General features: G+C 36.6%; 1 protein-coding gene across 1 annotated transcript; it reads left to right on the forward strand.

Moving 5' to 3' along the window:
* The first annotated feature begins 10,179 nt into the window (after positions 1 to 10,179).
* Positions 10,180 to 11,097, forward strand: LOC110278627 (uncharacterized). The gene is made up of 2 exons (XM_021136869.1): positions 10,180 to 10,466; positions 10,569 to 11,097. Exons 1-2 carry the CDS (start codon positions 10,180 to 10,182, stop codon positions 11,095 to 11,097), a joined length of 816 nt encoding a protein of 271 aa, XP_020992528.1.
* Positions 11,098 to 12,112: the final 1,015 nt, after the last annotated feature.

The raw sequence follows: 12,112 nt of genomic DNA on the forward strand, positions 1-12,112 counted from the left end.
CTTCGGTATATGCGGATCTATTCTTTCGCAAATAACACCTTTTAGTTCTTCAAATAGTATTGTAAAAGGAACAATAACATCACATGGATTCTCACATACAAATCTTACTCCCTCAGGTGTTTGTAATAATATCTGACCATGATAATATAATTTTAACATAACTCTATCCTCCATTTTTTTTCAAAACAATGTATCTCCTCTCAACATTAGTTCAAAGTTGCAAAAATAAAAAAGAAACAAACTGAACACAGGCTTAGAACGAAGAAAGAGAAGATGAATTGAAGAAGACGAAGTGTGTGGGGGAGTATATATATATATTACAAATCTGACCCTCAATTTTCAATTTTAATGAATTAAAGTTTTTTTTTTAAATTCGAAAAACTGACCCACAGATTTCAATTTTGCATTTCATAATTTTTTTTAATTCAAAACTTACCTTCCGATTTGCTTTCTTCTATTAAAGAAAAGAAAATCGAAATCCACACAAATCGAAAGCACCGATATGTTCACTCCTTAATTTGAATTTTACATTACTAAAATCTGAGTCTAAGTTTTCTAACCCCCTACAAAACTGAGGCTCCGATTTATATTTTTCAATTTAAAAAAAATCAACTCCATATCTTTCAAAAACACACCAAATTTCCATATCCAAGCATAACACATATTTCAAATTCATAACTAAATAAATGAGTCGAGGCATGGCCGCATAGGCCCTCAATTTTTAATTTTATAATTTTAAAAATTATATTGTTATCGCATGATAGTTTTGTTTATCAAATTCTAAGAATATTATCAGGAAATTAATTATTATTCTTTCAAAAATCAAATAATATAATATTAGATAAGAAAATATTAAAAGAAAGAAAAAGAAAATTAAACAAAAGAATGTTGGTTAATTGTTATTTGAAAATAAAAGTTAATTTTGATTTTTTTATAATCAAATACAAATTTTATGAATAATGAAAATAAGTCATCAATTAATTCTTGTATATTGGCATATATTTATATGTGTTTTATATATTGGCATATATTTATATATTTTTATTGACTATCGATAATTATGTAAAATTAACGATAAATTTGTGGATATTTGATTTATTAAAATTGACAAATTATTCGTCAATTTGATCATTAAAATACCGACAATATTATCTTCTATTTTTTATTTTTTATCTATTTTAAATTAGAAAACAACAACAGTGTCGACGATTTTTTTAGCTATATTTTTTATTAATTTTTTATTTAAAAATAGTAGACAATTAATACAAATAAATTTTTAAATATAAAAATAAAATTTATATTAAATATTAGATAATGAGGCAATAATAAACATTTAAATATAGAAATAAAATTTGTACTAAATATTAGATAATAAATTTACAAACTTATCAAAAAAATAAATAATCCTCTAACATAAAAATTCAGGACACGATAAATAATTAAGTTTGTATCTACTAATAATATTTAAAGGAATAATATTCAAAAAAAGAATAAAACTCACTTTTTTTTATTTCCTACCATGCTAAAAGATACATTTGATATTTTTGAAAAAGGGATTTTAGAAATTAGGATAAAAATTTTTTTGGAATTGAAGGATGAGAGTTTATAATATGTTTATGCAAGAAATCATGAATTGAAATGAAAAAAATAAAAAATTGTGAAGTAAAAACGAATTTACCTCCTCCCCACCATCCTGGCGTTAAACGCCCAAACGCTGCATGTTTTGGGCGTTTAACGCCCATGTGCAGCTTCTCCTGGGCGTTCAACGCCCAGCTGTTGCTTCTTTCTGGCGTTGAACGCCCAGAAGGTGCTTCTTTCTGGCGTTCAACACCCAGAAGATGCTCCTTTTTGGCGTTTAATGCCCAGATGGCTATCCTTACTGGCGTTGAACGCCCAGTAGGTGCTTCTTTTGGGCGTTCAACGCCCAAAACAGCTTTTACTGGCTTTTTCGCACCAGTGAGCTTCCTTTTTTGCTGTTTTATCCTCTGATTCCTTCTGTAACTCTGTGAACTTAAGCAGTTGCTATTTTACCTTGAAGATACTTGACATATACCTGTAAAAATTAATTAATTAACAAATAAGCTTTGTAAATGGCTGGGTTATCTCCCAGCAAACGCTTCTTTATTGTCTTTAGCTGGACTATTATTGAGCTTTATTTAAGTCTCAGTTTTGAGCACTCTTGCTCAAAATTGCTTTCAAGATAATGTTTGACTCTCTGTCCATTAACAATGAACTTTTTGTTAGAATCATTATCCTGGAGCTCTACGTATCCATATGGTGATACACTTGTAATCACATATGGTCCTCTCCACCGGGATTTCAATTTTCCGGGGAATAATCTGAGCCTAGAATTAAATAGCAGAACTTTCTACCCTGGCTCAAAGACTCTGGATGACAATTTCTTATCATGCCATCTTTTTTCTTTCTCTTTGTAAATTTTTGCATTCTCGAAAGCATTGAGTCTAAATTCCTCTAGCTCTTTTAACTGGAGCAATCGTTTTTCTCCAGCTAACTTGGCATCAAGGTTTAGGAATCTGGTTGCCCAGTAGGCCTTATGTTCCAGTTCCACTGGCAAGTGACATGCCTTTCCATACACAAGCTGGTTTGGAGAGGTCCCTATAGGGGTCTTTAATGCTGTTCTGTATGCCCACAGAGCATCATCCAAGCTTCTTGCCCAATCCCTTCTACGGTTAATTACAGTCCGTTCTAGGATTCTTTTAAGTTCTCTATTAGAGACTTCAGCTTGCCCATTTGTCTGTGGATGATATGGAGTGGCCACCCTGTGGCTAACTCCGTATTGAACCAAAGCAGAGTAAAGCTGTTTATTACAGAAATGAGTGCACCCATCACTGATTAATACTCTAGGGGTACCAAATCTGCTGAAGATGTGTTTCTGGAGGAATTTCAGCACTGTCTTAGTATCATTAGTGGGTGTTGCTATAGCTTCTACCCATTTGGATACATAATCCACTGCCACCAGAATATAAGTGTTTGAATATAATGGTGGGAATGGCCCCATGAAGTCAATACCCCATACATCAAACAACTCGATCTCCAAGATCCCTTGTTGAGGCATGGCGTAATTGTGAGGCAGATTGCCAGATCTTTGGCAACTGTCACAATTAAGTACTAAGACTCGGGAGTCTTTATAGAGAGTAGGCTAGTAGAAGCCACATTGGATGACTCTTGTGGTTGTTCGCTCACTTCCAAAATGTCCTCCATACTGTGATCCATGGCAGTGCCAGAGGATCTTCTGTGCTTTTTCTTTAGGCACACATCTACGGATTACTCTGTCTGCACATCTCTTGAAGAGATATGGTTCATTCGAAAGATAGTACTTTGCATCTGTGATCAATTTCTTTGATTGCTGCCTACTGTACTTTTTAGGTATGAACCTTACTGCCTTGTAGTTTGCAATGTCTGCAAACCATGGCACTTCCTGGATGGCAAAGAGTTGCTCATCCGGAAAGGTTTCAGAGATTTCAGTAAGAGGGAGGGACACCCCTTCTACTAGTTCTATTCGGGACAGGTGATCTGCTACTTAGTTCTCTGTCCATTTTCTGTCTCTTATTTCTATATCAAACTCTTGCAGAAGCAATACCCATATGATGAGTCTGGGTTTTGAATCCTGCTTTGTGAGTAGATATTTAAGAGTAGCATGATCAGTGTACACAATCACTTTTGATCCTACTAAATAGGATCTAAACTTGTCAATGGCGTAAACTACTGCAAGCAACTCTTTTTCTGTGGTTGTGTAATTCTTCTGTGCATCATTTAAAACACGACTGGCATAGTAAATGACGTGCAGAAGCTTGTCATGCCTTTATCCCAACACTGCACCAATGGCATGGTCACTGGCATCACACATTAATTCAAATGGTAATGTCCAGTCTAGTGCAGAGATGACTGGTGCTGTGAGCAGCTTAGCTTTCAGAGTCTCAAACGCTTGCAGACACTCTTGATCAAAGATAAATGGCGTGTCAGCAGCTAGCAGATTACTTAGAGGTTTGGCAATTTTTGAAAAAATCATTTATAAACCTCCTATAGAATCCTGCATGCCCCAGAAAGCTTTTGATTGCCTTAACATTGGCTGGTGGTGGTAATTTTTCAATTGCCTCTACCTTAGCTTGATCCATTTCTATTCCCTTGTTCGAAATTTTGTGTCCAAGGACAATTCCTTCAGTCACCATAAAGTGACATTTCTCCCAGTTTAAAACCATGTTAGTCTCTTGGCACCTCTTTAGAACAAGTGCTAGATGGTCAAGACAGGAGCTGAATGAGTCTCCAAATACTGAGAAGTCATCCATGAAGACTTCCAGAAATTTTTCCACCATATCAAAGAAAATTGAGAGGATGCACCTTTGAAAGGTTGCAGGTGCATTGCATAGACCAAATGGCATCCTTCTGTATGCAAATACTCCAGATGGACATGTGAATGCTATTTTCTCTTGATCTTGGGAATCTACTGCAATTTGATTATAACCTGAATATCCATCCAGGAAGCAGTAGTATTCATGACCTGCTAGTCTTTCTAGCATCTAGTCTATGAATGGTAAAGAAAAATGATCCTTTCTGGTAGCTGTATTGAGCCTTCTGTAATCAATACACATACGCCATCCTATAACTGTTCTTGTAGGAACCAGTTCATTTTTTTCATTATGGACCACTGTCATGCCGCCTTTCTTAGGGATGACTTGGACAGGGTTTACCCAGGGGCTATCAGAAATGGGATAAATAATCCCAGCCTCTAGTAATTTAGTGACCTCCTTTTGCACCACCTCCTTCATGGCTGGATTCAGCCGCCTTTGTGGTTGAACCATTGGCTTAGCGTCACCCTCCAATAAGATCTTGTGCATGCATCTGGCTGGGCTAATGCCCTTAAGATCACTGATGGACCACCTAAGAGCTGTCTTGTGTGTCTTTAGCACTTGAATTAGTGCTTCCTCTTCCTGTGGCTCTAAGATAGAGCTTATGATTACAGGAAAGGTATCACCTTCTCCCAGAAATGCATATTTCAGGGATGGTGGTAATGGTTTGAGCTCGGGTTTAGGAGGTTTCTCCTCTTCCTGAGGGATTTTCAGAGGTTCTATTATTCTCTCTGATTCCTCCAGATCAGGATAAACATCTTTAAAGATATCCTCCAGCTCTGATTCGAGACTCTCAGCCATATTGACTTCTTTTACCAGAGAGTCAATAATATCAACGCTCATGCAGTCATTTATGGTGTCTGAATACTGCATGGCTTTGACAACATTCAACTTGAACTCATCCTCATTGACTCTTAGGGTTACTTCCCCTTTTTGAACATCAATGAGGGTTCGGCCAGTTGCTAGGAAAGGTCTTTCCAGAATGAGAGTTGCACTCTTATGCTCCTCCATTTCCAGCACCACAAAGTCAGTGGGAAAGGCAAATGGCCAACCTTGATAATCATGTCTTCAATCACGCCTGATGGGTATTTAATGGAGCCATCAGCAAGTTGGAGACATATCCGGGTTGGTTTAACTTTATCAGTCAACCCAAGCTTTTTGATAGTAGCTGTAGGTATTAGGTTAATACTTGCCCCAAGATCACATAGAGCTTGCTTGGTACAAGTACCTTCTAATGTGCATGGTATCATAAAGCTTCCCGGATCTTTAAGCTTCTCAGGTAAGCTTTTCAGAATGACTGCACTGCATTCTTCAGTGAGGTAAACTCTTTCAGTTTCCCTCCAATCCTTCTTATGACTTAAGATCTCTTTCATGAACTTAGCATAAGAGGGTATTTGCTCAAGTGCCTTTGCAAGCGGAATCTTTATTTCAAGAGTCCTGAGATAGTTTACAAAGCGGGCAAATTGCTTATCCTGTTCCGTTTGGCAGAGTTTCTGAGGATAAGGCATTTTGGCTTTGTATTTCTCAACCTTAGTTGCTGCAGATTTATTGCCTACAGATGTGGGTTGAGAAGCCTTTTTAGATGGGTTATTATCAGAACTTGTATGTCTCTGATCCCCCACTGGCATTTGAATGCCAGGGGTGGAAGCTGGAGTGGCGTTAGATGCCAACTCCTTACTTGTTTCTGGCATCTGAACGCCAGAACTGTGCTCCCTTTGGGCGTTCAATGCCAAATCATTGCTTGTTTCTGGCATTGAACGGCAGGACTGAGCATGGTTTAGGCGTTCAACGCGAGCTTTCCACCCATTCTCTGGCGTTTGAGCGCAAGAATTATTCCTCTCTGGGCTCTTACTGTCCTCAGAGAGATTTTGGGTAGTTTGCTCATTTCTTGGCTTCCTGCTGTCTTGAAGTGAGGTATTTACTGTTTTCCGACTTCTTAATTGAACTGCTTGGCACTCTTCTGTTATTTGTTTTGATAACTGCTATTCTGTTTGCTTCAATTACACTTCCATATTCTTATTAGCCAGTCTTGTTTCTTGTAACATCTCTTTGAATTTGGCTAACTGTTTTTTAGAAAATCCAACTGCTGATTGAATTCTGTAACTTGTTCTGCAGGACTCATTTCAGCAATTACTGTTTTAGCCTCTTATTTCATGGAAGGTTCACTGCTTAGGTACAGATGCTGATTTCTGGCAACTGTATCAATGAGCTCTTGAGCTTCTTCTATTATCTTTCTCATGTGTATAGATCCACCAGCTGAGTGGTCTAGAGAAATCTGAGCTCTTTTTGTAAGCCCATAGTAGAAGATGTCTAACTGGACCCACTCTGAAAACATTTCAGAGGGGCATTTTCTTAGCATCTCTCTGTATCTCTCCCAGGCATCATAGAGAGGTTCATTATCTCCTTATTTAAAGCCTTGGATGCTCAGCCTTAGCTGTGTCATCCGTTTCGGAGGAAAATAGTGATTCATGAATTTTTCTGACAGTTGTTTCCATGTCTTTATGCTGTCCTTAGGTTGGTTATTTAACCACCTCTTAGCTTGGTCTTTTACAGCAAATGGGAACAGTAATAGCCTGTAGACATCCTGATCTACCTCCTTATCATGTACTGTGTCAGCGATTTGTAAAAACTGTGCCAGAAACTCTGTAGGTTCTTCTTGTGGAAGACTGAAATACTGGCAACTTTGCTGCACCATGATAATGAGCTGAGGATTCAACTCAAAACTACTAACTCCAATGAAGGGTTTACATATACTACTCCCATATGAAGCAGTAGTGGGGTTAGCATATGACCCCAGAGTCCTTCTGGACTGTTCATTTCCACTTATGTCCGTGTTGGAGTAAAGGAGATGATATGGATGTAAATATTATTTATTTTATTATATATAAAAATGTATTTTTGAAATAATAAAATAAAATAAAATAAGATAAAATAAAAACGAAATAAAAATTTTAAAATATTTTGTGAAGATTTTCGAAAAAATTGAGGAGAGAGAAAGTGGTTAGGATATTTTTGAAAAAGATAATAAAATATTATTATTTTTTTTATCTTAAACTGATAAGATTTGAAAATTTTTGAAATTGAAATCTGAATTTTATAAAAAAATTTCGAAAAAGTAGCTTAAAAATAGTTAGAAAAGATATTTTTTTGAATTTTGAATTTTATGATGAAAGAGAAAAACACACAAAAGACACAAGACTTAACATTTTTAGATCTAATGCTCCTTGTTTTCAAAAATTTTGGAGAGAAAACACCAAGGAACACCAAACTTAAAAAATTTTAAGAGATAAAGATAAAGAAGACTCAAGAACACTTTGAAGATTCACAAGAACAACAAGAACAAAAGAAAGAACATCAACATAAAAGTTTTAGAAAACTTCAATAAAATTTTCGAAAATTATAAAAAAGATTAACAAGAAAACACCAAACTTAAAGTTTGGCACAAGAATTAATCGAAGAAAAATTATTTTTGAAAAAGTTTTATAAAGAAGTTACCCAATTGCCAAGAACATAAGCCAACGCTCTAGCCAACTGAGCTATAAATGTAACGTGTTTTAAAGATGTATTATTTTTATAGATAAAATTAAATTTTTTTGAAAACTAATGTTTTGAAAAAGCACAAGAAAAACAAGAAAAGACACAGAGTAAGACAAACCAAAGATCAAACAAGAAAAAATGACAAGAACAATTTGAAGATCAAGGAAAAACAAAGAACACTATTTCAAAAATTTTAAAGGGAAAATATAAAATATACAATTGACACCAAACTTAGAATAAGACACTAATTCACGAAAAATTAAAAATTAATAGGGACAAGTAATATTTTCGAAAAATTTTTGAAGAGAAATTAAAGGACTCAAATTTAATGACTCTATAGCATCAATACTATATTCCTAATCTAAGCAACAAGATAAACCTTTAGTTGTTCAAACTCAAACAATCCCCGGCAACGACGCTAAAAACTTGGTGCACGAAATTATAATCCCAATATCAAAATCAAGATTTCTTATAACTTCGTATCACTAACCAGCAAGTGCACTGGGTCGTCCAAGTAATACCTTACGTGAGTAAGGGTCAATCCCACGGAGATTGTTGGTTTGAAGCAAGCTATGGTTATTTTATTATTCTTAGTCAGGATATCAATTATAATTATCAGTTTGAATTACTAAAAAAAATAAAAGAGCGTGAAATAATTACTTGTTGTGTAATAATGGAGAATATGTTGGAGTTTTGGAGATGCTTTGTCTTCTGAATTCCTATAATGTAATATTCAACTCATGCAAAAGTGCAAAGTTCCTTCCATAGCAAGCTCTATGTAGGGTGTCACCGTTGTCAATGGCTACTTCCCATCCTCTCAGTGAAAATGATCCAAATGCTCTGTCACAGCACGGCTAATCAGCTGTTGGTTTTCGATCATGTCGGAATAGAATCCATTGATTCTTTTGCATTTGTCATCACGCCCAACACTCCGAGTTTGAAGCTCGTCACAACCATCCAATCCTAGAATCCTACTCGGAATACCACATATAAGGTTTAGACTTTCCGGATTCTCATGAATGCTGCCATCAATCTAGCTTATACCACGAAGATTCTGATCAAGGAATCTAAGAGATATTCATTCAATCTGATATAGAACGGAGGTGGTTGTCTGACACACGTTCATGGATTGAGGAAGGTGATGAGCGTCACGGATCACCACCTTCTCCATAGTTAAGCGCGAATGAACATCTTAGATAGGAACACGCATGTTTGAATGGAAAAACATAAATAATTGCATTAATTCATCGAGATGCTGTAGAGCTCCTCACCCCCAACAATGGAGTTTAGAGACTCATGCTGTCAAAGAGTATAAAATTCAGATCTAAAAAATGTCATGAGATTCAAAATAAGTCTCTAAAAGTTGTTTAAATACTAAACTAGTAACCTAGGTTTACAGAAAATGAGTAAACTAAGATAATTAGTGCAGAAATCCACTTTTGGGGCCCACTTGGTGTGTGCTGAGGCTGAGACTTAAGCTTCTCACATGCCTGGGCTGTTTCTGGAGTTGAACGCCAGGTTGTAACGTGTTTTTGACGTTGAACTCCAACTTGTAACCTGTTTCTGGCGCTGGACGCCAGATTGCAACATGGAACTGACATTGAACGCCAGTTTACATCATCTATCTTCGCGCAAAGTATGGAATATTATATATTGCTGGAAAGCCCTGGATGTCTACTTTCCAACCCAATTGAGAGCGCGCCAATTGGACGTCCGTAGCTCCAAGAAATCCATTCCGAGTGCAGGGGGGTCAAAATCCAACAATATCAGCAGTCCTTTTTCAGCCTAAATCATATTTTTGCTCAGCTCCCTCAATTTCAGCCAGAAAATACCTGAAATCACAGAAAAATACACAAACTCATAGTAAAATCCAGAAATATGATTTTTGCTTAAGAACTAATAAAATTCTATTAAAAACTAATAAAAACTTGCTAAAATCTATATGAAATTACCCCCAAAAAGCGTATAAAATATCCGCTCATCATATGCCAAGATAGTAGCGGCATCCAAGGAGACTCATGGAGGTAACTCGAGTCGGGGACGTGGCAAGTGTTTCCATCCGAGAGGTCAAAGCTTCAAGAGAGGAGGATATACGCCTCAAGGGCAAGGAGGCTTCAGAAAGAACACTCATGATCAGTTTCAGCATGGCAAAGGGAGAGGAAATCAGAGTAAGAGTTCTTCGGATTTAGCTTGTGTGCGTTGTGGACGTTTTCATCCATATGACTCTTGCAATATTGGTTTAATTGGGTTCTTTAACTGCGGCTTGCCTGGTCATATGGCGAGGGATTGTACTCGGGGGAGGAACCCGAATGCGGGTCAAAGTCAGCACCAAGGTCAAGTCTTTGCTGTGAACGCCAAGGATGCTTCCAAGGTGGATCCGTTGATGGGAGGTATTTGTTTAATTGGTGATAAGACCTTAATTGCATTATATGATACTGGAGCATCGCATTCGTTTATTTCATTTGCTAAGGTTGAGGAACTAGGCTTGAAAATGTCAGAGTTAGCATTTGATCTGCATGTACATACTGTGCATCAGACAGTTATGATTAGGTTAGGTTGTAGGTAAGTAGGATTTAAACTGGAGGATAGAGATTTTGTGCATGACTTGATTTGCTTACCAATGATTGGGTTAGAAATGATCTTGGGGTTCGATTGGTTGTCAAGGAATCAGGTGTTATTGGATTGCTTTGAGCGGATGATTCAGTTTATGCCGGAAGGGAAAAATGGAGAAGTGGTAGCTGAGGGTTATTATCTGAATTCTATAATGGTGCACTGTAGTGGGGAAGATTGTCAGGGTTACATCTTGTTAACTACTAATACTTCGGGCAATGCCCTGAACTTAGAACAAATTCCAGTGGTTAGAGACTTTTTGGAAGTTTTTCCGGAAGATATCCCTGAGTTCCCACCTCATAGGGAGATTAAATTTGCGATTGAATTAGTGCCGGGAGCCGGACCAGTATCGATTGCACCGTATAGAATGGCTCCGATAGAGCTGGCTGAATTAAAGGCTCAGTTGAAAGAGCTTTTGAACAAGAGGTTCATTCAACCGAGTGTATCATCATTGGGAGTGCCAGTTTTATTGGTAAAGAAGAAAGATGGAGGAATGCGACTGTGCGTGGATTACCAACAGTTGAACAAAGTAATGGTGAAGAACAAGTACTTACTACCAAGGATAGATGACTTGATGGACTAGTTGCAAGGAGCTGGGGTGTTTTCCAAGATTGATTTACGATCTGGTTACCATCAGATAAGGGTGAAAGATGATGATACCCCTAAGACTGTGTTTAGAACACGCTATGGACACTACAAGTTTGTGGTAATGTCCTTTGGGTAAACGAATGCTGATGCGAGCAGAAATTGGCGAATTAAAAATTATTAAAATATATACGTTGCAAGTATAGTTCTTAACTCGCCAGAAATCCACTTATCAATTTAGAAAGGTGTCACAGAAATTTAAAATTAAAATACTGGGAGTATGAATCCCAGGTCATCTCTCAACGAGTTGCAGAAAAGTGTGCTATTTTATTAATCAGATGTTTTAAAAAAGGTTTGAGTTGAGTAAACAGGAATTTAAATTGGAGAATTTGAATAATGTAAATAAAAGCCTTGACTGGGAGTTGATTAGTTGGAAGCCCCATTATTGTTGGATTACTCTCTAGATTAATTGATAATTAAAGGTTATCCTGTTTAGTTATCTCTTACTAGGTAAGGGAAAGTCAAACAAGTTAGAATGCTACGTTCGTTCACAAGTTACAACCCACTTAATTAAAAGGGATTGGTGTTAGTGACTAGAGGGCAATCCAACAATAAACCCAATTACAATCTTTCTTTTAAGCCTTCCAACACAAGGGCTCCCTCAATCAACTCCCCATCAAGTTAGGGAACTACTCGCTCATTGTGAATGTAAAATTCATAACGTATGAAAAGGAATTAAAGAAAGACATTGTAAATAAAAATCAAAATAATCAATTAAAAATAAAAGTAATCCTTGTATTAAATAATCCTAAAAATATTCCAATGGTAAAATTAAACAAAGCAAAGGACATGGAAGAGTAAAGCCAAGTAAAGAAAATGAACTAGAATGACGAAGTCTTGATGAGGTAATAACTCTTCTTAGTATCCCAATGCAAAAAGTGGTAGAAAAATAAAATCCTAAGAACTATGAATGTGTAGAGAGAAAAACCTAGAGGAGGAGTAAAAACTAGATC

This window comes from Arachis duranensis, chromosome 3 (assembly GCF_000817695.3).
Source record: "Arachis duranensis cultivar V14167 chromosome 3, aradu.V14167.gnm2.J7QH, whole genome shotgun sequence".
In the NCBI taxonomy this organism is placed as follows: domain Eukaryota; kingdom Viridiplantae; phylum Streptophyta; class Magnoliopsida; order Fabales; family Fabaceae; genus Arachis; species Arachis duranensis.

Excerpts from the sequence above, each read along its gene's own strand:
- LOC110278627 (XM_021136869.1), top strand. The coding sequence starts at position 10,180 with ATGGCGAGGGATTGTACTCGGGGGAGGAACCCGAATGCGGGTCAAAGT. Across the intron at positions 10,467-10,568 it reads ATGATTAGGTTAGGTTGTAG|GAATCAGGTGTTATTGGATT; the intron begins GTAAGTAGGATT and ends TTGGTTGTCAAG.